Source organism: Balearica regulorum, chromosome 16 (genome assembly GCF_011004875.1).
Source record: "Balearica regulorum gibbericeps isolate bBalReg1 chromosome 16, bBalReg1.pri, whole genome shotgun sequence".
NCBI lineage: Eukaryota > Metazoa > Chordata > Aves > Gruiformes > Gruidae > Balearica > Balearica regulorum.
The window spans coordinates 13,624,931-13,651,324 of record NC_046199.1 but is presented as its reverse complement, the minus strand read 5'-3'; the positions used below and the strand labels follow the sequence as shown (position 1 = coordinate 13,651,324).

The 26,394-nt window shown below is 40.0% G+C and overlaps 2 protein-coding genes across 4 annotated transcripts in view; both read left to right on the top strand.

Moving 5' to 3' along the window:
- Positions 1-6: 6 nt before the first annotated feature.
- RAB22A (RAB22A, member RAS oncogene family) lies at positions 7-20,624 on the top strand. Its single transcript, XM_075768259.1, has 7 exons — positions 7-286; positions 2,212-2,291; positions 6,236-6,317; positions 10,399-10,470; positions 10,584-10,690; positions 12,541-12,650; positions 13,997-20,624. Exons 1-7 carry the CDS (start codon positions 251-253, stop codon positions 14,092-14,094), a joined length of 585 nt encoding a protein of 194 aa, XP_075624374.1. The 5' UTR covers positions 7-250; the 3' UTR covers positions 14,095-20,624.
- Positions 20,625-25,120: 4,496 nt separating this feature from the next.
- VAPB (VAMP associated protein B and C) overlaps positions 25,121-26,394 on the top strand; it is a 39,287-nt gene continuing 38,013 nt past the window's right edge. Inside the window, exon 1 of one of the 3 annotated variants that reach the window (XM_075768256.1) lies at positions 25,121-25,546. In XM_075768256.1, coding sequence (XP_075624371.1) covers positions 25,489-25,546 — 58 coding nt within the window. In that variant the 5' untranslated portion in view covers positions 25,121-25,488. The remainder of the gene's footprint in view (positions 25,547-26,394) is intronic. The other 2 variants (XM_075768257.1, XM_075768258.1) reach the window with 2 other exon arrangements.

Sequence of the window (26,394 nt, the reverse complement as noted above, 5' to 3'; positions counted from 1 at the left end):
AAACCCGCCGCCGCCTCCTGAGAGGGAAGAAAACCGCGGCGGGCGGGGGGTGTGGTCAGGTGACTCCGGCGGGCCGCCCAAGATGGCGTCGTGTCCGCGGAGCCTGAGGAGGGAGGTTTACTGGTAACCACGGCGTGGGGGAGGCGGGGGGCTGCCCCCACAGGCCCCAGGTGAACGCGCGCCTCGTGAAGGGATATGATCGTTCTGGGCTGCGTCTCAGGTGCTCGTTAAAGGCGCAGCCTACCCGGCCATGGCTCTGAGGGAGCTGAAAGTTTGTCTTCTGGGGGTAAGTGCTGTGTGGCTGGCTCTCCACGGGGCCCCGGTACGAGCCAGAGGAGGGAGGGAGCCTGTTGAGGGGCTGGCTTGAACGGCTCTTTCTGGTGGTGGAGAGCTTCTGTGTGAGCCCTGGAGAGGCTGTGGACGTGGGGGTCCTCTCCTCAGGCGAAGGGTGGGTGGGCCCTGCTCCGGCCAGAGCTGCCGGCGCGCCCCGGCTGCCCGGCCCCGTCCCTGTCCCTGAGGAGACCGGGGGCCGGAAGGGCCTTCCCCTACATGGGGGGAGGTGTTTTCTAGAGGTAAATACCGCTCCTCTTTTTTCTGTGCTTTTCTTTAGAAAAAAGAAAAGAGAGGAAGCACGCGCATCCAGTGTATGCTTCCCTCTTCCTCGCAAGCTGTTTGGGGCTTGTAGTTCACTAAATAAATAAATAAATTAAAAAACCTGAAATCAAACTTGTGGGAGAGAGGGAGGGGCCTGAACTTTTTTGTTACAACATATGAAGGCTTAGAAAGCATTGCAGGTGGTGGAAAGAGGAGATATCAAACAAACTGAAGTAAAAGTTTTTAAAAAATCAAGGCAATAAAGCTGTGCGTGGGCTTGGTTTGGTCTGAGGGCTTCACTGGAGAGCCTCATGTCATCTCCACCTGTGTCTAAATCCTGTGTTGTACAGAGTATGACAGGCAGCATTGTTTTCTGCTTCTAAATGGCCACGTTGCTCTTCAGAGGGAAAATAATGTGTTTCTGTGCCCTTCGTATCATGAAGGTGTTCGGGGTAACTACTAGCTATGGTTTGCGTTCACCCAACCTGAGAAACCTTTCATTGTGTAAGAAAGAGAATAAGCACCCAGGAAAACTGGTCCTTGAACTCTCAGAGTCAGGGACTGCATCTATGTTTCTTTTTTTGTAAGATTTTTCACTGCTTATTCAGACTGTAAATGTTACAAAATACAGAACTGCGATAATACACCTTTCCTTGAGAGGAAAGCAGCTTGAAAAGATAAACACAAGCATACATACTGTACCCAAACTTATAACAGTATTCAGAAGATTCAAGAAAATGCATGAATGGTATAAAGCTTCATTTTCAATGAAGCAGTTCTTCAGGCTTTTTCCATTAAAATTTTATTGACTCTGGAGATGTAAAGCAAAAAATTTGTCTTCGCCTGTCTTAATTAAATGACCATTTAAAAAGCCCAGCTACTATTGAGAACAGTTTTACTGCTAATAGTTTGTTGAATTATTTTACTCCTAAATATGCCTTCTAGATATTTTTTTTTTAAACCATGGAGTTAGTGGTGCAAATACATACATGACCCAGAATTTTCATGTTATATTTCTTCTTTTACCACTTATAGTTCTGTAGTGTTGCATTAGAAACATGTTTCAGGTGTGTCACAAGAAATTTCAAGCCTTTCATTAAGCAGGGTGGGACGGCATTAGTCAGAGGTTGAAATGTGTGTGTCACTTGTATAATTTCATGTGTTCCATTGGCATGCAAAGATGGAATACCATACTTAATTGCTGTATATTTTACTAAAAGTAGCAGATGATCTTTCTCTACTCCTGTTCAAATGGAATTTGTGCATCGCTTTGGGAAAAAAAAACAAAACACAAAAGCAAACATGTTTGAATAACTGATAGTAAGAGTGAATGCAGATTTTTATATTCCTTCATAAAAACATCTTAATTTTGTTTAGAAAACTGTAACTTATCAGAGACCTTTCATTTTTCTACTTAACAAATATAATACCTGAAGTATTTCAGCATCTAACTTGTCTGAGATTCTCTGTAAGAGCATGTTATTCATGCATAGTGTATTGCAAGATTGGAGGACAAAAAAAAGCAACTGTTTATAGTAACTAAGGTCTCTTTCAACTGTTTCTGTCTTTTTTTATTTTTGGGGGTTGTTTTTTGGTTTGGTTTTTTTTTTTTTTTAGGACACTGGTGTGGGCAAATCAAGTATTGTATGGAGATTTGTAGAAGATAGCTTTGATCCCAACATCAACCCAACGATAGGGTAAGAAACTAAATGAAGTAAATGTGACTTATTCATACAATTTGGTTTTATTCTTGAATATATATTTGTACCTCCTGCATAGATCACTTGAGGATTCTCCATGTGTGGCAGCTAAATGTGGTAATAAACATGACTGCAGCCTTAATTAACTCATGAGCTACCTTAGGAAACATGGGACTGTATTCTGCACTCCTGCAGCTTCCATTTTCATGTGTAAGATCTGGACCCATTTTGTATTGTTAACTTAAGCTAACAAAAATCTTGCTGGGAGTCCTGGGTTATGGATAAATTACACCATAGATGTTTCTGTTGAAGGAACAATACACTTTTCTCATGCACTGCTCTTAAATTTCAAAGTCCAGTTATTATACAACTACATGATTATTTTTTCTAAGGTTTTTTTTTTTTGAGTCGAGTACAATAACAAGTCTCCTAGTATTTTGAAGGTAGTTAATGTACTAATTCAGGTTGTATTCATGAATTAGTTCTGATGTTATACCTCTATATGCAATACACACACTCGTAAGTAACTGATTAAATTGTTAATGCAGTTGATCTCACAGCTAAGCATACTTGAACGTTGAGCCTCAGAGTAGCAATGTTATTGAGCTCAAATCTTCAAATGGATAGAAGGAAGGGGGAGCATCAGGAATTCTTGGAGTGGATGGATCTTTTTTATTATTTCTTTTCCTGTCCTTTTTGCTTTGCAAGTGTCTTAGGGGCTGCTTTGCCCATAAGAAGCAATTTTTTACTTACAGGAGGACATGATTTCACTTGATGCTGAGAAGTAGGGGGGCGATGTCAATGCAACTTCCTGTCTCAGGTATCACACAGGCTCTACTACAGCCTTAACCAAAAAAGATCCTGCTGATAAAGATCAACTGTGTCTCATCCTGTCCTTCTAAAAAAAAGTGGTTCCCATGATATATATCTCTCCTCTTCCGTATACCCCCTACTTCTTTTTTTGAGTGTAAATACTGGTATCAAATTGCAAGATATTCTGTAGGAAGTATGCTTTTATTTTAATTTCAAAGTTAACAAAGGTAGCTTTTGAGATAGATTGCTAAGTGGTTTTCATGGATGTTCAAGGAATGAACATTCTTTGGTACTGCCAAATTAGCTACAGTGAAGGTTCTTGTTTGGAGGACCACGAAACTGATGTGTGGATAGTAGTCATACTACTTTTTGCACAAGTAGGGGTGCAAGCTGTCTTAAATGTTTAAGTTCAGACCTACTGTCCACATTAATATCAACTGCAAGCAAAACTTCTTCAGGTGGATGCTATTGAAAGATCCAGGTTTTTTTCTTATTACCCGAGGTGTTTGAGAAATTGGTTACCAGTCTTTGTTCCTAGTCATCCAGATGCTTTTAAAATCAGAGTTTGTGAAATAGTTGGCTAATATGGGTAGTATCTACAGTGACCCAAAGTTAGCATCGTGTTCATGCATGCAGTTCCTGGGGGAGGTAAAAGAAAAGTTAAAGCCTGTTTAACTAGCAGGTGACCATGTATGGTAACACAGACTTAGGTTTTGCAAACATGAGTGGTGCCTATTTATTTAGTTGGGATGCTCTGTTCCATAGTTAGACATATGTCACCACACATCTAGACTATGTGGGTTGAACGTTTGAGTGACCCAGTATGGAATTTGCATTATGTCTCCAGTCACATGTGAACTGCAGCTTCCTCAAGTCTGCTTTCAGATTCTAAATTCTAAAATACTGTGCTTGATGGCTTTAGGCTCTGCATGTCTGCAAGACTGTCTAAAGCTGCGGAGCAAAGATTGTGATTTGTGATGCTTCTGTCTCAGCAGTCATACTTCATGAATGTTCAGAGTTCATCATTCAAGTTCAAATGTGGGCAGCTGTAGAAACCTTGTCAGAACTCTGCAACTGTTGTCTTCTCAGGATGCTGAGGGTACATCCTGCTTTTCCTGACCAGCATATATCTCTAGGTATCACAGAATAGCTAGTCTTTCATTATAGCATCAACAAGGATTTATGAATGAGTATAAAAGTACTTTCAGTTGCATCTTGTTCACGTAGTTATAGTGCTTACTTGGTTGGGAGAAGCAGCTAGGAAATTTAGTAGGGAAAATGCTTGTTTTCTTACTAGAAGTCATTGAGAATAGCTCTAGTTGGAGGCTTTTGTTGACCCAAAAGTGGTTTACCTTTGAGCTGTTTGTTGTTTTTTATTTTTTTTAATTGACATCTGTCACAATGAAAGCTACCACTTGTCAAAGAATTTCAAGACGCATTTAACCTCTATTGTCAGCTACCATTTGTGGTGTTTAGTGTGATGTGAATTAGAGCAACACAGCTGTTCAGTTCCAATTGACTGTACAGAAATATTTTGGTTCATAGAACCAAGTAAGAGAAATTTTCAGTGAGAATCTATGATTTAGGAAATTGTTTCCATATTGGCCAGAGAATTCAGAATTGATGCTGAATTTGCAGCAGTCTTAAGGAGCTGGAAGTCTTTGCTTTACAACAGATACTCTTATCACTTTATTTTCCATTACTCATTGCTGAAATATATCATCTAGTTAACTGTGTTGAAATGCATTGCAGTTAGACTCTCTTCAAGAATGCTGCAACCTTATATTTGGTTTCTTGAAAGAGTAATCACCTTTGGAGATTGGCGTACTATTTGGCAAACCTTCTGAGCTTAACAAATGGGGAGAAGGTTACCTCTTGACAGTTGAAAGCTGTGCATAATTGCTCCCTTTCCTTTTTTTAAATGTAGATAGCTGTTTTGTCCTCCTATGGAGATCATTAATATCTATACCCTGGTGGTATTTAAGATCCAAGATAAACTGAAGTTCAGAGTCTTGGAATCAGGTATTTAACGTTGCTGTTGATCACACTGAAAGACTCCTGCTCTCTGAATCTACAGCGAGCTTAGCATACTGTAAGAAGCTCCAGTACAGGCCACCTCCAGGATCCTATCCTGCATCCTATCCAAAACTGGCAGTAGAACAAGTTAGGAAGTCTGCAGTATTTTCAAGTGACAGGAATTAAGCATACAAAAGGTGTTCAAGATCATAACAATAGGATCTCATATGCTTAAAATAATTATGGCATCTATAGTTCCTATCCTACAAGGATTTGAATTCAGTGTGTGGCTTTTCTAGTAAAAAAATGTGCCTACAGGTAATAGATATAGCAAAGAACTCCTCCTTCTAAAAGATTAGGTCTCTGAATTCCTGTTCCTGTGGAAAATACACTGATGTAAAGCACAAAAGTACTTTACAATATTTTGCAATATCTTACTGTGAAACATCTAGAAATTGAGGGGCAGCTGGAGCATAGGAAGAGATTATTTTTTATTGTTTGTTTTCTGGAAATGCAAGAGCCTCTGCAGACTGAAGCATATAATGACAGACAGGATTTGGGAGCTGTACAGAGTGCAGACAAAAGCAAGTTATTCATTATTGATTTTTCTGTCTTCTTAACACTTAGCAATACTGATACGAATCTCCCCTATTTTATTCCCAAGTATGGACTTACCAGCATTTATCTGAATGTTAGTACAGAGATAGAAAAAGCTGATACAAGGGGGAAGGATTTGATCTCTTTCCCTCTGGAAGCTTCTGGTATATACTTAAGTGATTTGGTGTGGTGGTTCCTCCTTTTAGGAAGAATGTTGTTAAAAAGGCTGACCTCTGTGATTATTTTTTGGTCATACATCCTTTATTTTTATCAAAAGCTTACGAACAATAAAAGCTTATAATTTGCATTTGCATTCCTTCTGTTTTGTTAGTTGAATTTTATCCTCTGAGGCCCTTTGCCTCATTAATTTCAGCCTTCATGTATGAAAATCTTCATCAGTTTTGTGTGTGTGGAAGGCACTTGTATTGGAATGTAAAACTTTTAAAAAGTTCATGGTGGTAATGCTCTAAGATGTATTTATATTCTGAAAAGCATAAACTGTAATTTTTTTCCAGAGCCTCATTTATGACCAAGACTGTACAGTATCAAAATGAGCTGCATAAATTCCTAATTTGGGATACAGCTGGACAGGAGCGAGTAAGTAGAATCAATATCTGTGGTGATAGTTCTGGATAGAGTTTGGGTTGCTTTTCAGCCCTGCCCTTGAAAGTCACAATGTGATCCGGTTTTACAAGCATCTATTAGAATGTCTGTTTCTATGCAGGTTTCTGTCTAGATACGGGTGCTGTGAATATGTTTTTATTTTTCATTGTTATCATAATTAAAGTACAAAGTTAAGGATGATTACCTAAGAAGAGGAGATTATAAAACAAAAAGCCTTTAGATTTCACTGAAAGGGAGTGTCATTTCAGAAGAAAACAAGGCGGGGAGGAAGCCAGCAGCTGTCTCTAGTACCATTTCTAGTTGAGTTTTAAACATTGAACTGCAGTATTTGCAGCTGGTGCAACTGGCAATATGTGAATCAAAGTGAAATGAATGACCATGTTTCATAGTACAAGTAAGGCCCTGATTCTGGAAAAATGCAACTGCTAACACTTCTCTTAGCTTCAGTGTTAGGGTTATTAATGTGAGTAGGATGTGGCTTTCAAAAGCAGCATTTAAAGCAATGTTATAGGTGATAACTGATCTTTTATTATTTAGTAAAGTGTTACTTCTCAAATCCGATAGTGTTAGAAGCTATGTCAAGAAATTTATTTTGAAATTTTAATTTGGTAGTTTGGGATTTTTATCTCTGCAGCATGCATAGTTCTGAGGGGAGGCAAAAAAGTTTTCAAGAAAATGACTAGTCACATGAAATCAGTTAATTAATTTGCATGATTTTTACTTAGAATTTAAAAGGAAAATTTTGCTTGCTAGTTGACTTGCTTGTTTATGAATTACTAGTAACAGTAGAAATTATAGTAACTGTGTTAAGTGCTTATTATTGCAGTTTCTTGACTTTACTGGCAACTATAAATTACTCACAATGAGGATGTGAGCTAACTGTAACAAAGGTAGATACCAGAGCTGTCCCCAGCAAAAGTCAGTTTGATCAGGTTGGATTATTACTTTAGGATAATAACTGGCAAAATCAACTGTACTATTTTTCAGGATTGGCTCAAGAAACGGAGAGCCCAAGCAAAGAAAAAGCCAAACAAGACAAAAACCCCACCAAACCACCACCAAAACAAAAAAACAGAAACACCCAAAAAACCCACAAACAAAAAACCCCTGCTTGTGAAGGCTCGATCATCCCTGTTCAGAGCCACTTGACCTTTTGGAGTCCTGGTAGAACTGACTTGCTAGTTTTTTAGCTTGATAACAGCCATGAGGGCTAGAAAGTAACTCAAGTATATTTGTATTGCACTTCAGTGCTCTTGATTTTGAATGACAATTTATTTCCTTCCAGCAGCAGCGTATAAAGCAAACTTATGTTGTCAGGGATGTGTCCCCAGGATATGTCCAACAGTATCCATGTTATCAGAAATATCCGAGTCCTTCCACTACTAGCAGTCAGCATTTGCTGTAAATAGTTTGTCTTAAGCCAATATCCTAGCCTGTTCTGAAATGCTAATGCTGGAATGTGAGTCTTCTGAGAGGCAGCCTATGAATTTTGAGAGGCTGGTACTCTTAAATGGAAAGCTTTATAAACATGCCTGCCATGACTTGACAGGAGACATCCATTATGTATTAGCATTCCATCCGGTTCACTTTAACTGTGTTTGCAAGCAATAGGAGAATACCGTAATTTGGATTCAACACACTACAATCTGAGGAAGCACCTCTGTACATGACTGGTGTGTTCCTTGTCTTTCTGTTGTTAGACTTTGAGTGATGTCTCTTTGCTTTTCTTCCATATGAGTTGCATCATATCTTTATTGAAATCAAAAAAGAGGAAAGATGTCTTACGTGGGCTCTGACCCAAGAGCTGTGATATCTGTGTGGTTATGTTCCACACCTCTGAGAAGTCACTGTGAGGCTCCAATATATCCGAACCAGTGAAATGGGAGCAAGGGTATTGGCTTTTAAATGATGCCGGTATCTTCATAGATGTTTCTTTCTCCAAAACACAACAGCACTATCACTTAGAATAGACCACTTGTGACTAGTATACATGCCTTGCCCTGAAATCTGTAGCACAGTTTTCTGATCGTGCAACGCATCTGACAATGAATTATGGAACAGATCCCCTCCATGGTGATCTGGAATAATACCAAAAATGTCCACACCATTCTTGGAACTAAAATGTCTCTGCTGAGCTGTGATGTGTAATGCACAGAATTCATAGGCCTGGCTTCTTGAGGACCATTTGCTGTTTTCCACTTCTAAAGCCCAGCAGTGAATAGTTCGACACTATGCTGGGCACCCCCTTGTTCTAAATGGCTTCAGGGAATGGCTGGCTAGCTTCACTCCAGAGGTGGAAATGTGCTCTAATTCACACAGCTCATAGCCCTGCACATATGCCTTATTTCTTCTCTCATTTCTTCTATGCTAAGTTGATAGGACATTACTTACAGCAGTTAGGACTTTGCCTTCTTACCTAACAATTTTGATGGTTTCTTTGGATAATTACATTATGTCATCTTCATAATTCTGTCAAAACACAAATGGGAGGCTGGAGGGCAAGCTGAAGTCTTTGGAAAAATAGCAAAAGGAAAACTCAGTGTTTCTGGTAACATCTGTTTTGTTAATATATTTTATCTGCCGACTGCTCTTAGGTGGAAAAAAGTATCTAAGTGTTAGCAGGCAGGAAATGAGAGTAATAGAAAATCAGCAAGTGAAACTTGGTTTATGCCCAATGTAAGTCGCCAAATAATCAAAAAGCCAGGCTGCAACCAGTCCAAGTGGTGGTTTACCAAATATGTTTCCCTTTACATTTTAGTACTTAGGAGGAAGAGAGGGATTATGTCCCGACATGAACTGAATGCCTGCCCATGTTTCCCTTTCCCACTATTAAATATTTTTATATTCTGAACTTTGTGTTCAAAATCCTGTTTTCAAAACAGAATTTGAGAGCCACATGTAAATGGTTTGGAATTCTGCTTTATAGCAAGATTTTTGTGATTTATAATATTGCTCTTAGTTGAACTGTACAAAGCAAAAGGAAATTGGTATTTTATTAGAACCAAATAAGTCTTTATGAAAAGCTATATTCTGTTCATGATTTTTACCCTGAGTAGGAAGATGCATGAAAGCTCTTAATCACGCACGCTTACATCAGCACAGTACATGGTTTACTCTGTGCTTTGAGAGTTTTGGTTGCTAGATTAGTTGTCTGGTTCTTTTTAAATTGGCAGAATATCACACTGTTTTTAAGAATGCTTGATTGATATTTTTGATGCAACTTAATCATGTGCTCTATCACTTTTTTCAGTCCTGGATTCATAACACTCTACCTATGCAAAGGTACAGGCCTGGTTTATACCCTGCAAATGCACTACCAATCAAATATGCCTGCTGTAGATTTAATTCTGAAAATTACAAAAAAAGTTACTGTAGCCTTTTACTCTAGCATGTTCCTTAAAGCTCTGTTTGCAACAGGACACATAGTTGTGGGCTTTTGCGGTTTTTAGTTTTAAATGTGTTTCTAACTTTTGAGGAAAAACTTAAGTGAAATCCCTAAAACCCTAAGTTAGGTTACAAAGAAACCAACATTTCTAGCATTTAAGAGTGCCATGACTGATCCATGGGGCTGGAGGTTGGCACCAACTTCTGAACATTTCAGATCAGCAGTAATGTATGCTAGTTTTCTTGGAATTACTTTTTGTCCAAAATCATGAGTGTTTTAAAGAGGAAGAAGCAAGTTCAATTTTGACTGTTTTCCCCTTGCTTGGTGTTTAAAGTTGAGCATGTATCCTGCGGGTTTTTGTCTGTGTATGCTCTACAGTCTTTTAAATGAGAGATTTTAATCTAGTCAAAATAAGGTCAAGTTTAGCTTCCTGCTTCTTGCAGTAGGTTTGCTGCCGATCCCTAAGCTATTTATTGGTTGGCCTTTGTAAAACAATACTTTAATGGAAGTTTATGGACTCTACTGCACAGCCTCTCTGTAACTGTAAAGAACAGTTTTTCGCTGATGTGAACTTTAAAGCTAGTTTTCACTTTCTTCAATAATAATAATAAGGAAATCATGGAAGTCAGTGGAAGATCAGATTCATAATGTATGGTGTCTTTCTTTCAGTTTCGTGCTTTAGCCCCAATGTATTACAGAGGGTCAGCTGCAGCCATTATAGTGTATGACATCACAAAAGAGGTAAGAAATTTGATCTTGACCCAGCATTACAATTTCTGGGGGCTTTTTTGTGTGTCATGGGCCAGTTCTGACTCTTAATTCCTCCTGTTTCTCTTTTTTTTTCTCCATATCAGGAAACTTTCTCAACATTAAAGAACTGGGTTAAAGAGCTTCGACAGCATGGACCTCCAAACATTGTTGTAGCTATTGCAGGAAATAAGTGTGATCTTAATGACGTAAGGTAAATAACCGTTGACAGTTTAGATGTTTTCACTTCAGGTCATAGTGCTAAATATTTTAAGATTTCAAAACAGGTGAAAGGTATAGAGCAATTTAAGCTGTTTTGCACTAGGACTGTAGTTTCACAAGGGATCTGATCTGTTTCTACTGTCAGAAGATTTGATTAGTCTGCCTCTGGACAGCCTTGCCCACTTCCTCCCCTGTGTTGGTGTGAGTATGTGTGCGATTGGGCAGTAAATGAGGCTGTAAAATGGATCCAGATTAAAACTAACCATTTAAAAAACAGGAAAACTGATCCAAGCGTATTTGTCTTGCTAACACCATGAACACTTGCTGGCATGACAGAGGTAGGATAGCAGGGTTAGGAACGAGCAGTTTATGGGGAGGCAGGATTACCTTTTCTGGTGGCAGTGCCAAGTTACACAAGCCTAAACTGCCTGTGAAACTACAGTGTAATACAAGCTGTTTACCTCACTTTATAAGAAGTATCCCTGTCAGTCTGTAGCACCTCATTTTGTTAGGAAAAACATCGAGCTTGTTGGAAACCATTGTGTAGGTTTTTCTGACTTGCTTGTTCAGGTGCCTTCCTTCCCTGCTTAAATGTTGGGGTGGAATTGGCTGTGGCTGAAATAGTTGCGGGGAGTGGGAAAAGTTCTTGAGAAGCTTTATGAACAGCCAAACTTTCAAGAAGGCATGTACTAAAAACAAAAGAAGCCCTTTTTTATTGATGGCCTGGTTAAATAAGCCAAAATTCAGAAAGAAGGTGTGTGCAAACTTCTTGTTTTTAGATTTCATTGGAAAAGGTACCACAGCTGGTGTCTCAAAGGAAACAGATGGTTATATGTTTAAAGAACCACTGCAAAGTTGGTTCTTAGTATAGTTTTTACAAATTGTTAATATATAGCAGTTATCTATGAGCTCTAATAACTTGTTGGAAGTAGCATGTGTCTTGAAGGAAATATGACATAAAATTACTTAGAAGACAAATACAAGCCATGCAGTAGTAAGTCTCATACGCTTATTTCTTGGTGCTTAGGTGGCATCGTAAATTATGTAAACAATTCAAACTAATGAGCAAGATTCCTTGTACTTCAGTCAGAGGCACTATTTGAGTCACTGATCCAAAGTCTGTGCATTTGGTATTCCAAGTCCCTTGTTACTGAAAGGAGCCTATGTTTTCTAGAAATCGTATGTGAAGTGATACAAGATACATTCCAGTCCTATCCCCACCTATTGGGGTTTGTTGGGTTTTGGTGTTTTTTTCATGTTGTTTAAGGAAGCATACTTCATTATCAACTTGTTTTCTTAAGGATGCAGAATAACATTTTCACTTTTTGGCTCTGTTGTGTGCTCAGTCTAAATATGTTTCTGTAGCTATGTCTTCATGCTTCATGTAAAGTAAATGCTATACTAATGATCTGTGCAGTGTTGTGGGATACTTGGTTTTGTAAACAGCTGTAGGAAATCCACTGGATTAGTGGAACTAATGCTTTAAGATCTTTTCAGTATATCTAAAATGGTTCTGTGTGTGAAGAATAAAGCACCCCTAATGATCGATCACAGACCTATGCTTAGAGCACTCAAGAGAAAAACTCCACTGTAATGTTGTTAGATGGATTAAAGTCTTGTTTAGTTCATGATTGTGCTTCAGTGATGCTCATACCTCAAGGCAGGGAGACAGCATAGAGTAATGAATGAGCATCAACTTCAGGATGAGGGAGCACTGTGATGACAAACAGGTAAAAAAACCCAACCTTTTTTAATGAGACACTTAAGATTACTGTGTCCTTTAAGATTTAAAGTACTGTGGTGTTTTTTGCATTCACATTTTTCCTTTACTTTATTTCCCAGAGAAGTCATGGAAAAAGATGCTAAAGACTATGCAGATTCCATTCATGCAATATTTGTAGAGACAAGTGCGAAAAATGCAATAAACATTAATGAACTCTTCATAGAAATAAGTAAGTATTTGAACAGTTAATGTGCTTTCTTCTGAAAGAAGTTCAAGTAGAAATTTGATTACTGTATTAGTTTTGTGCTATACAGGTGAGAGTCTACTGACTTAAATTTGTTACAACTAGACATGAATACAAACTGCAAAATGAGCTGTATAAATTCTTGATCCTCTAATGACCTTTAAATATTCCTTTTAGAGATTTTAAGCCTACTGTGATGCTGCTGGATAAATAGCAAGCAGGACACTCAGGTCAGAAGTCAGTGTCATCTTACTGTATCTGTTGTTGAATGTTTCCAATGAGTACTTCCAAGATTATGGAAGGGAAAGGAAATGGCATGAGGAAGATTCAGACTTTATACAGCTGAGAAAAAAGAATTAAGTTCTCACTCTGTGTTCGCACTTAGTCTAAACCAGTGCATTTTCAAAAATAACAGGACTTCATAAATGCCAGATTACCACCTAGGAAATAGCAATTATTTTGTGTAGATTTGCCATTAGTATTTTTGTGACACCCTGAGGTTTTTTTTTTAATTAAATTGCAAATCTTTTCTGTGTCATTCGTGGTGGGGACAACAATGACAATTTTTTTGTGTGAATGAAAAGCAGACTGTTCCAAAATGAATTCTATGCAATATTATTTGCAGGATATGTTTTGGGCAGCAGCAGCAATGTGCAGGTCTCTGTGTGGAAAGAGGACAAACAGTGATCCATTTTTGTGTGCACTGCAATTTAGCTTTGAATAACTACAAGAAATGTTAGACTTAAGAAAATAAAATAGGGTCCTTATAAGCAGTTGACAAGCTGATGTATGTGCATGCTGTAGATTAGCTTCCCAATTTACTGACTTAACGGTTGCTCTCTAAAATTGATCTTGAAAAAACTATTGGAAAAAAATCATAAAGCCTCCTCAGAAAAGAGTATTCAACCAGCAATAGTCAATTTTAAAGGTTGATTAGATGACTAAAGCAGCTATCTTTGCAAGTACCTCTGCGCTAAACCTGATGCAGGTGATCTACTGTGGAAATACAGGGCAAGATGGTAGTTCTCAATGAAGATATTCCATATGGTGTTGGATCCTGCCGAGTGTGTTCTCCAGGTGCTTTTATAACTTAGCTCTCCAAGTCTAGATTAGCCTGAAGTGTAAACGCTGCAAAATTAGCTTAAAACTGCCTCTACTCTTCTTTTGTGGAACCATACCTCTTACAGACATAGTGTAGACTGTTAACTGCCATCCTTCTGTTATGCAGGAATGTTGTCGTTAATGACATACAACTATGTCATACACTGAATGCTTAGAATTAGTTTCGAGCATAATGTTTGCTATAAATTTTTTTTTCTGCCTCCTTGTAGGTCGCAGAATTCCATCAACTGACACCAACCCCCCGTCTAGTGGTAAGGGCTTCAAACTTAGAAGACAGCCATCGGTGACAAAGCGCAGCTGCTGTTGACTGATCCCTTCAAAAATCAGACTTGTTTATACAGTAGGTGGTCTTGGAAGTTAATAGTTCACGTTGGGTTTATATTATCAGTCTTAGATCTTTATCTGCTGGTGTTCATACACCCAAGGTCCCACAAAAATGGACCAGTTCATCTGACATCTGTACACTCGCAGAAGAGACTGCAATCGTAATGTCAGCCTGTTTACTTAAAGAAAGTGTAGTATCTCTTGCATTCAAAGGGAATCCATCATCACTTTTTTGGCCTTGCTTGAAAGGAAGGTGACTATGTGGATGGTAGAACTGAAATGTTTAATAGTTTTGTAATCAAGATTTTAGGGGGGGATTGTAAAAAAGGGAAATGAGCACTTTTGTGGGATTTAGGGGTGGGAGAAGTCTGGAAGTTAGATGTCGTTTCTTCCTTTTCTTCAGTGAGCCTTATTTTAAATTTAATTGTAGCTAATCCAAAGTACAATGGGACAGTTGATGTGAGGTGGCTACAGAATAAGCAACTGAAGACAAATAATAGGCAAATCAGTCCATCCAGTCCCTAAATCCCATTTGCACTTTTTATTTAAAGATGATATGCGCCAAGGGTGGGGACACAAGCAACAGATCTTAAACCAGACAATCTTTTTTTTTCATGCTGACTTTAATCACTTTAAGGCAAACTGATATGCTTACAGGCATCTTTTTGTTCCTACAAAGTTTTTTAACATTAAGATTTTGGTTGAAGAAAACCTAGTTGTAGTTCTGAATAAATTAAGTGGTTACCGACTAAAAGCAGATGCTGCCAGTGGTTCTGATAAGACCTAAACGTTTTTTGGGAAGCTTTTAATTGCTTGGCATGTGTGAAGTTGTTCGTATTATATTTATGAGACCAGTGTATAAAGTATTATAAATTATGTAAAAATGGTAAAAAAAAAAAAAAGCAATCTTATACACTCCTTCCATTCCACACCTATGGATAAACTCCTGGGGAATCTCCATCAGGGTTTTTTCCTGCATTTTAGGTATTGTCACTGTGAGTTCATCTAGAAGCAGACTGAATTCTTTCTCTTTCAATCACATTTGAAAGGGCCAATTGAGAATGCTGTTGGTGCAGCCACGGGGTCTGTCTGAGCAAGTTTTCATCTTTGGTACACCCAGTCTTGAATGTTGTGGGCACAAAAATACAAATAGGAAATAACCTTAAGACATATGGTAATGTAGATCGTTACCTCTTGGTTCCTGAGCTTTTTCATCTGTGAGGGTTTTTTAGCAAATAGGTCTTTAGCTTATCCTGTGTTGGTTTTAGTACACTTTCAATTAAACTGTAGGTTGACCATTCCCATTTGTGCTATTTTATTTATTTTTACTTTTTGATTCCTACCAGCACTAGTGAGAAACTTTATACTTTTGAAGAAAAAGACCTTAATAGACCTGAGCATATACTAAAATACGCTCTTTAGTATTAGTATCAAAATGAGGTCATGTTGAGGATGCTTATTCTTTGTAATCTCTTTTTCTATCATCTCAAGTATTTTCTCTGAAGGAAATGTAGAAAAGTTTGTAAGAAATGAAAGGACTTGTACTTCAGATTAGTTTGTATTAGTGAAAATTCTTGTAGATAAAGCTATTCTGGAGCAAAACAGTGAGCTATTATAGTGAGATTTTGAATGGGTCAGTATGATTTAATGAAATTTGATGACTACACTTTTATTCACACCTTTTATTTACCCTGCATTTTCAGTTATGCCTTCTTTGCTACAGTTGTACAGGCTGTGTGCTTACAGAGAGCCCAAGAAGTGTATCTTCATCAAACGAAGGCTGTTTGAAGCCCTTTTGAAACATTAGTCCTTAACAAAGCATCTCATAGTACTATGAGATGGATTTGTGTTTGGTGTTCAGCCTGATGTATGATATATTTTTCTTCTGTCACTCAAAGCAAATAAGTTATGAACAGAAAACTTTAGTGCTCCTAAAAATACTTGATGGAAGTGGAATTAGTAAAGAAAGAAGAGTAAGCTTCCTCTTGAACATATTTTTAATTATAAAAAAGCAATGAAATGTAGAACTTTCACAGTGGCAGTCATGGAAACCCCTAATTTCTTTGAACTATCTCAATTGTTACTCCCAGCAAATTTTTAAAAAATAAATTGTGAGGTTATCTAATTCACCTAGGTTTTTAAAACATTTTGTATTCACAGTGCTTCAGAAGTCTAATCTATACCAAGATACCAGTTGCTTTAGTATCATAACTGTGATACAGAAAATACTGCTTTTATTAAAGTTGGTTAGTAATAAACCTGGAAATTCTTGAACTTGGAAAGATCATAGTAGGAAAAGGAAAGTCGCAGATATTGGGAATATCTTTCGTATAGATTAGTAGAAAAGAATTGCCCGCTGTCTAAATTATTGTTATTGCCTGTTAGCATGTGGTAAAAATGGCATTTAAATCTGTTTTTCAGTGAGATAACAAAAATGGCTTAATAGTATTTATCCAAGATTTATTGACTTGAGAAGAAAATATTGGACTCCACACAAGACTGAGAGCTAGGCTAGTATTGCGATTTATTGTAGTTCTCCCCAGTCAGGGGAGAGCTCCATATATCTTCGCAAATATTTATTATCTGCTTTCTGATCTAGGCTGACGTATTTGCTATACACCAAAATCAGACTTCAAAAACAAATGAACAAAAAAACCCCACTCCAAAACACTAAAGAAGCAGCAACAATCTGGCCCTTCTCAAATGCAGCTAAGTCTTAATGCCTCCGACTCATTTTGTTAGCAGTCTGAGTGGGATGCCAGCATACTTCATATACTTTTTGCAGTGCTGATCTTGAATTACTGCAGTTAATGAAAACATGGAAATAGCCAGTGTTTCAGACTGTCTAAACTACAAACACTGAAGTGAGGCTGCTTCTTAAGACATGCCTATTTAAAATGACAGACTGTTGATGTTAGTTTTGAGCCAAGATAACTGTTTATTGATCTGTTGGCCCTAGCTGAAAGCTGGAATGCAGTCTTCCCTGGATGAGATGCACATGTCCATTGTTTCATTTTTGTTGGAGAAAAATGGATTCTCCTGTATTAATAATTTGTTAGGCCATCTACTTTCATCTTGCACTAGGCTTGCTGAAATCAATTATATTTTGTCCTAACATAGCTTCTCTTTTTGGAGATATGTTAGCCTTTGAGTGTTTGGAGTGCTGATTATCAACCATTCCAACTAAATTTTTCATAACTTTTTTCTGTTAAGAAGTTGTTGAAAAAGCTCAGGATTGAGGTTTTATCCCACTATGCCTTTCTGTTTAATGAATGGAGCTCATCATAGAGACTAGACTTTCAGATACTCTCAAAGGGAATTAATTGTTTGTAAAACAAGTTTGGAAGGGTAAAGTATCATGTATGTAAAAGACGTAATGAGGTGCACATCATATCACTGATCCAGAGCATTTTTAACTGACAAAATATGACTATTTCAACTTTAACAATACCAGTTCTTTCCCGTTAAAGTTACAGATTTGTGCAAAAATATCATTTGGTAAATGTTTAGTTCTTAAGCTTTGGAGCAACTTAAATGTGCTCCCCAAGTTTTGGAGGGTGCCTTCATCCAACCCTCTAAATTACAACAGTATCTTCGCTGACTTGCAGGGCTCTTGATCTGTGCTTTGGGTAGTTTTGTAGTATATTTCATATACATGCTGAAGACTGGCATACTAAATGCCTAAATAGGTGAAATCTGAAAGCTTATGTTTAATAACAGAATCATCTAGTGGTCAGACTACTGAAAATTGTTATAGGTGCTTCGAAAAGTTCTAAGACAATTCTAACACCTTTTGCTGTTGCCAAGAAGGTAGAGACTTCGTTTATGTTAGTAGATCTATGTTGAAACAAAGCCCATCGCTGCACTTCAAATCCCTACTGACATCAGAGAGACCCTTCCTTTAAGTGCTACAGGATCAGACAGTTAATAGTTTAGAGGGGTGTTTTATGCAGACCTGAGTCTTTGGTGTGCATAATACCAATTTAATGCTACCAGCCTGTTCAACAAAGATTATTTACATGCTTGGGAAGAGAGTAAGAGGAGAGGAGACAATGCCTACTTACTGATTTGGAAGTCTAATCCTTTAACCTGGTCGAGAGATGTGGGATTCAGTGTGAGCAGTCATGGTTAAAGCTTCATTTTAATTATCAAAAATAATTCAAGCTGAATATCTTGAATGGTTTAAAAGTTGATCTCAATAAGATTTTTGTTACAATGTTAATCCTAAATTATTCCTTAACATGAGTGTTAATTTCCAGGGTAACATATTGAGTATTAGTTGGAAAAGGAAGCTTTTTCAGTGATGTTTGAACGACTTTCTTGTGAAACAGTCTATAGTGTTTATTAAGGATGGTGTAGTCTATTTGTGGTGTGCTGTGTCAGCAATCTGCAAAGACTATCTTGGGAATTGATGATTTACAGGACAGAAGCTGTCTGAACTGTGTAGCTAGTCACCCTGTAGCAAACCTCACTTATATGCAGCAATAGCTACATTGAAGTAGGAAAAATCATCTCAAACGAATCTGAATAATTCACTGACTTAAACTTTTACACTGCCTATTCATTTTCTTAAAAGCTTCATGTATCTCTCTTAAACACTTTAAACCTCTAAAAAAAGGGGGCTTTTCTGTTCATGGACAAGAGAGAAGGACAAACTTTCTTAACTTTTTTAGCAGGAAGTTGTTTTACAGTGAGCTGAGACTTTGTATGCCACGAGACACTTACTTGAAGCGGGAGAATTGTGTGCTTCGAACTAAGCTTCTAAAAAATCTGCACAAAATTCTCTAAAGAAAACTGTTAAAATTTTATGTTCAGGTGACATTCCTAGTAATAGATCACAGTCTTGGTAATGGTAGGTGACAGAAGATTTATAGAAATAAGATGTTGGTGTGAATTACCAATGTAAGATAGAAATATAGGTTCTAGTATAAAAAAGTCATGTTGGCTGTCCTTTTCAGAGTTGTGTAGCTCCACCTTGTCAAAAGAAATATGCTTGAAACCAAATCTTTGTTTCTCATACAAGAATTTGGGTGCTAAAACATATTTCCCTAAAATTATTAGGCCTTCTTACACCAATGCTTGTTACTGAAAAATCCCTTCTGATATTTTGGAGGTATCAAAAGTTTGCGTGCAAACCCTTTCTTAGTCAGCTAGAATCAAAAATGCATGACTTGGAGAAATCAAACAAGCATTACCAAACTTTAGCCATAAAGTGTCACAGATAACAAATCTTTCAAGGGATAAGACTGTCCTGTGAAACCCAAGAGTACTGATGGGCTTAGTCTCTGACATGTCAAAATGATCCTAGGGTCAGCTTTTTCCGCCTTCACCCTCCTATTTCCCCTCACCCCACCCTGAATTTTCAACATAGTGTTGTCAGAGTGTACGTGCTATAAACAGCTATTTAAAAATACTTAGACTCTAGTGGCTTAGAGTTCTTGGTGCTTCGTATTTTACATGGAAGATCAAGGCAGTAGGCTGATCTGTCTCTGAAAAATTGGGATGACACTTGGTAAAACTGCTCTTATTCTAGAATAAAGACTTCTCAAAAGAAACAATTTTGCTTTTCCCGTTACATCATCCTGCAAGTTAGGGTTCTTAAATTTTTTTGTTTAAACACTAACAATGAACTTTATTCAAGTTGCTGATTACCTTTGTAAAGGTACTCTTCTTTTAAGAAGATTGGGGTTTTCTTTGCTTAATTTCTGTTATTTTTTTCACATATGTATTATTGAACAAACCGACTGCTACTTTTGCAAGTGTTGAAGGATACAGAGCACTCTTTCTGTCATGCTCTTCATTTGCGTGAGAGTAATACTCCACCAGTTGTTGCACTTGGATATGCTGTAACTCTGACACTTAGGTTCACTGCTACTTTCTTGCCTCACCTTTACTCATGTTGCAGTATGTATTTCCTATTAAATCCACTGTATTTTCTTGACAGTTTGTTCTTTGTTTCCTTACGGGATTTAGCCAATAGGTGGTGAGTGTCTCTTTCTCTTGAAAGGTTCTAGAAGTATCTGTTACAGCGGCAAATATTTGTAAACAAACATCGTAATTCATTAGTACAGCCTTAGGAAACTGTTCTGAAAACACGGCAGCTGAGGCATGTACCACTACTGTTTTATACCACATAACGAAGGCTAAAAGCACATTCATCTGGGGGAGCAAATTATTGTAAGGCTCTAGTAACATGACGCAAACTCTCCTGTATTTTGACTTCCTTTTTTGTACTTCCTATTTCTGACCGTTGTGTATCCAACATTGAAATTGTGACACAGTGAATTGATTTAAGACACAGGAATGGATTGCATTTCTGTAGCTGTAAGACATTTAAGACTTCCTGACAATCTTCCCCCTTGTATTCCTCACCCTCAGTACAATGAAGAAAGAAAGAAAAATCATTCTGAAGGTTTCTTCTTAACAAGAAACTTTGCATTTGCATTTGTGTATTCAGGGCACAAAAATAACCTGATATGCATATAGCTCTTGCAGTGTAATAAATGTTTGCCTGTAAAATTAAGCATGAAGGTTAACCTTTGTATCAGCAATTCTTGTCCCTCTTAAGAATGTTCTGCCTTTTCATTGTAGGATTGGGTTAACCTGTTACAAAGGTTGAAAGGTCTGTGCCTTCTTACTATAGTATCTCTTACTAAAACAAACTTAAGCCGCTCAAAGTTACAGAGCACTTGCAGCACTGTAAACTGCACAAATTTACAACCATTGCTTCACTGCATGAAATGTAGTCAAATTACTAGTGATGAAATATTGTAGTGATGAATTCCCAAGCTTATGAATGTTTTGAGACTTTTTTTTAGTCTTCTCTTGGGCTGGTCCTGAGAGCGTGTACAGGTTTGTCTGTATTGTTGGTTTGTAGATGCTAATGAGGAAAACCAGGCTTTTGTTCTTTTTGTTTGAATTGTTAGACTCCCCATATAGTGCATAGAATGCAAATAAAGAAATGTTGATTTGGCATAATGTAAACAGCCTTTTCAGCTTAAGCATACATAATAAACTTTTATAGTGTAATAACATGCTAAATCACTACCAGTCTGATGTATTGTGCAAAAAAAGGTGTAAACATTTTATTAATAAAAAAGCTTTGTTTATAAGTGTGCTGTTTTGGTTTATAAATGCTTGCAAAATTCTCAATATCTTAAAAAAAAAAGTATAGTAATAGAACTACAGAAGAGGACTGAAAGCAATACAGAAGTGGATCTAAGTAACAATTGGAATAGCTGTTTCCAAAAGTACTGATACTGGTCATTCAGAAACTATAGCTTTTCCCTGGTTTATGTATATACAAAGGCAGAAGACAAACTTGTACAAAGAAAAAGAAAGGATGGGGAAAAACAGCAGAGAGAATGCAGCTTTTGTGTAACGTTTCCTTTCTTTGCAGCATGATGTCTGAGAAACGGCAGGCCACACACAGTCTTGTCAACCAGTGCAACGCCTGACACATTCTGCCAGGGTTAAGTTATTTAATACATTGTTTTTAGCTTAGACTGCATGAAATGTAAAATTCTTGACTGCTCAGGCCAGGTTTCTGTCAATCAAAACTGTAAAGTGCTTTTAATATCTGCACAGTGTTGTGGGGGCCTGTCATGCTGGGAAGGGATCCTTTCTTATTTGTTAATACAGCCAGCTGGTTGGTAGCTTGCTTGCTTTTTATTTATTTATCTTTAAACATTGCTTTAGTGATTACGTAAGCACAAAAATATGGAGTTGGCTACAGTTATCTTACTTGTCTTATGTGATGCTTAAAAGATGTAGCTTTTTTGTTTTGATGTATGGTGCAAGTCTAATACATTCTGTTAATAGCAGCCTTCAAAAGTGTAAATAAGCAAAAAAAGTCCTGTTTCTGATACTGCTATTTCACCTGAAAATGTTGGATACAAGTTTCTACTAAGCAACTGGCTGCAGTTCACTTGCAGAAAACACGTACTGCCATCTTTTTAAGAGACCTGGAATAACTTAAATTTATTGTTCAGTACCTGCTATTTTAAGTTTTCCATTCAGATGTGTGTAAACTGCTTTTGAAGAATGTCAAATATGTTTGTATAAGGGGGTAAATGTGCATCGGAGAGAGCGTAACGGAGAGAGCGTAAGAAGTGTAAGCACGGGAATGTGCTAGAATAGCAAGAAAAACACATTTACATCTGTTTGCATAGGGAATCTAGATAACTAAATGCAAACCACCTAACTTGCAGACACAATATGAGAATGTTTTACTTGGATCAAGTCTTTCATAGCTTTTGAAGGTAAAAGTTTTCTAGCAGATGAAACTGTTCTTTAAAATTGTTCCAGTACAAAGCTTGCAGGTGCTCTTCAGAGTTTCCCTGTAGCGTTCATCCCTATTTTCTCCTGTTAATCAAAAACCCACGTAGGCAACAAGTTGCTTTCTAGTCTTGTTGTGGCTGAATTGTTAATAAAGTGAGGGTAGTTTTGTGTAATTGATAAGGACATAGTATTGCAGGTGGCCTTCATGCATGCCCATTTCAATGAATCCAAGTTGTGCAATATTAAAGGTACATGCATTATTTACACACAACAAAGACCTGGCAACTTACATTCATTAGACTTCGTAAATTTTCAACTTAAACAATGCTGTGCTTTATAAAAACGTGGGAGAGCCTTTCAAATACAGCAGGTAAGTTCAGAGCTGCCAGTTGTGGTAAGATGATACAGGTTGGCAAACCCTGTAAGATGTGGATCATCAAATGCTTAAGGGTGTACTTTGTACTTCTTTTGGGAAAAGTAGAGCTTGGAAAGGTCTGGACAGCAACACTGAACAGTTGTTTAGGGTTTTTTATTATGCACAACTATGTTGTATAAAGTTTCCTCTGTTTTATTCCTCACAGTTAGTTTCCAGTTAACTTGCAGCTTGTCTCTTCTACTAATTACTGGACTGAGAATGCCCAGCTCAGTGAGAATCTGTTTGTTAAAATAAAACCTGAGAGATTAGGTGAAAGAAGATAACCTTTCCAGAATATCAGCCAAAGAACGCTCTACTCTGAAGTGTAAGTGCACTCAATTGTCTCCTGGTATCTAGTAAAATGTTATGACATAATCTGGAGTTTATGCTATAAATTAAACCCCCACAAGTAGCAAAAATAATAAGCCAAGAACATCCTAGGCTCCAAATCTAATTAACTAAGCAAAGTAGAATAGCAGGGGCCAGGAAAAGAAAATGCACCCCTTTATGACATTATGTGACCATCTTTTCTCCAACAGAGAAGGAACGTAAGGAAGAACAGCAGTACGATATTTCAGTGTGCGTACACTGCTGAAGCTTCTAAACACTGGTCCTGATGCCGTTGGCTAGGAGGAGTTAGCAGGTTGCACTTGTGTTAGGCAAAGCTAAGAGCTACACTATACACCTATAGGAGCTTTGTTTGTTTTGGCATGGAATGAAAGACATCTCAGAACAAAGAAGATGAAATGGCATCTGAGGTGGTTAAGCAGACAAGCTGAAAAGCTGGGATTGTCATGGGCAAGAGGTGCTAAGTGTTGAGATGTGGTATAAATAAATACTGCAGATGTGCTTAGAGCATTGAATGTCATCATCCTGTTTAGTGGTGGTAATTTTAATGTACACATCCGTCACTTGCCACGGCTTTTATTGCCAGAAATGAGAACAACCCTCTTGTTATGAACCGCAGATCTCTAGCTACTTTATGCATTTTTGGCAATTGTGAAGGAAAACATTCATGGTACAAAGAACTTGTGTGAGGGCGAGGTACGCCGCATCACACAGATTGTATTGGTGTGATAAAATGAATTTTCACAATGTTTTATTCACCTCTTACCTGTTTACTAATCAGCCCTGATTAGAACTTACTCAACATAACTGTATGCTTTGAGTTGCTATTCCGTGGAAGCTGATTGATGTCAATACACTTCTTAGCTTTGCAAATGGTATCTCCTCCCTAGGGGATATGTCTGGAGTCCACTTGCCTAATGAATACTTTTTGGTGTGTATAAATTACAAGTTTTTAAGACCAGCATGTTTTGGCTGGTAACGTGGGTGTCCCAAACTCCTGTGTCATTGTTATGCCCTGCTGAATTTGACGGGTTGCAGCAAAGCTTTATAAATTCTTAGGAACTTTTAGAATGTTTAAAACACCCTGAGAGGGGAGAAGGGGAGAAAAAAAAAGTTTACTGCTCTTGTAATTACACTGACTTAAGGCTGTCAATAAAATAGTACTGTAATTAAAAAAAAAAAAAACCAACAAAAAACAAAAAGCCACCATGCTATTTCAAGTAAAAACAAAAACCAGCAACAACACTCCTGCCCCCCCCCAAAAAATCCACCCCAGAACAACAGAAATACCCCACCCCACGGAACAAGCCAAAACGGGTTACAGTTTACTTAAGGTGTGGGTGTGTGTCTTAAAATCCCTAAGATGGCCTGAAAGTCTGGTTTTATTTGTTAAAAAGTTAAGGGTTTTTATCCTGAAGCTTGATGCCAGTTACCAGGATTTTCCCGGTACTGCACTGCTCTGCTCTTCAGCCTTGCTGCACAACGTGCGTGCCCCGGGCCGTCCGTCCCTCCGTAGACACCAGGGTCCCTCCTTGCCTGGCCGCCTTTCCCTTCCCCGGCTCCAGCCGAGGCGGTGCGGGGAGCACGGGAGGGGCGGCCGGTCCCGGGAGGGCCGGAGTGGCGCGGCTGAGTCCCGGGCTGTCCCTTCTCCGCCCTGGGCAGGCCGGTGGCAGCCCTGAGGCGACACGGACCTCGGTTTGCGGAATCAAGGCCTAAAATAACAGGCTGCTGCTACATAATAAGGCATTTATTACAAATCATCATTTTCAGTCATGACTGAACTTCATTAGTAGTATCGATTAGACCTCTTTCTCCCCCCATAACGTTACAGCTGTAGGGGGTAGCTAGAGCCAAGCGAGCACCTGCAGGAGGACGCGAAGAGCCCCCTTGCCCTTCCTCCGCCGGCAGCCAGGGCGGGCCGCGCCGCGCAGGGAGCTGGGGGGCGGCCGGGGCGGCCCCTCAGCCGCGGCAGGCGGTGGTGCCGGCGGCAGACGTCAGCCGCAGCCTCTCTCTGGGCCCCTCCGTGCTGCATCGGCCCGCCTCCGGCCCGCCTCCCGCCCTCTCCCCGCGTCCCCGCCAGAGCAGCGTGCTGCTGGGAGCCGCCGCCCGCCCTCGCCGGCCCGTCCTCGCTCCGCCGCCCGCAGCGCTTCTCCCTTCGCCGCTCCGGGTTCGCTTGGCGGGGGTGGATAAACCAGCCGGGCGCGACACCCACCCCCCCTCCGCCTGCCTGCCTTCCCGCCTGCCTTCCCTCCTCCCCTCCCTCCCCCTTCCTTCCCCTCCCTCCCCGTCCCTCCCTCTCTCCGCCTGGTGCCGCCACCGCCGAGGAGGAGGAACATGGCGAAAGCGGAGCAGGTCCTCAGCCTCGAACCGCAGCACGAGCTCAAATTCAAAGGTACGAGGCAGCCGCTGCCGTCTCCCCGCGCCCGGCTGGCGGCGCGGCCGCTCTCAGGCCCCGCTCCAGCGGCAGCCATTTTCCGGGGGCCTGGGCTGGGCACCAGCCGCTAAAATGTCCTTCAGCGCCGCCGCCCCCCGCCCTGCCGGGCCTCTCCCGCCTGCCGCGGGGCGGGGAGGCGCTCCCCCCAGCCCTACGGGGCCGCAGCGGGGTGCGGGGGTACCCCCGGGCCTGCCGCGGCTGCGTCGCCCGCCCCCACCCGCACCGCGGGCGGCTGCTGCAGGGCCGAGGGCGGCCTGAGGGGAGAGCGCGGCGGGGGGAGGGGGGGGGGTCGCGGCCGCCGCCGCCGCCGCCTTCTCCCGCCGGCAGCGGGGCAGCGCGCCCCAGAACAGCCCGTTTCTCCCGCAGCCTGACCTTCCCCTGCCGCGGCGGAGGGGCCGTCGCGCCCGCCGGGCGTGGGCAGCGCGGGACGGGGGCTGCGGACAGCGGTCGAGCCCCGCGGGGCCGCTCGGGAGGGCAGAAATATATCTTCGAGGCGGCGGGAGGAGCCCTCGGCCTCCGCGGAGGTGCCGCGGCAGGAGAAGGGGATGTTTTTTCAGCTGATGTCGAGGCAGGCGCTCGGAGAGACCCCGGCCCCGGGGCGGGGGGAGGCGAGTCCCCCCCCGGGCTGTCAGGCGGCCGGGGCGTGGGGCGCCCGAACCGTGTGCGTGGGGCTCAGCGGCTCTGGGAGAAAGCACAGGGCCTCGGCCAGGTGCTGGACAGCCCTCCATGGCCTTTTCATATTATTGGTGTGATCTGACAAGCCATTTAGAGAAATTAATCGTGAATACACTGCCTGCGTGAAAATC

Coding starts and splice junctions, on each gene's coding strand:
- RAB22A (XM_075768259.1), top strand. CDS start 251: ATGGCTCTGAGGGAGCTGAAAGTTTGTCTTCTGGGG. Junction 287..2,211: donor TGAAAGTTTGTCTTCTGGGG/GTAAGTGCTGTG, acceptor TTTTTTTTTTAG/GACACTGGTGTGGGCAAATC. Junction 12,651..13,996: donor TGAACTCTTCATAGAAATAA/GTAAGTATTTGA, acceptor GCCTCCTTGTAG/GTCGCAGAATTCCATCAACT.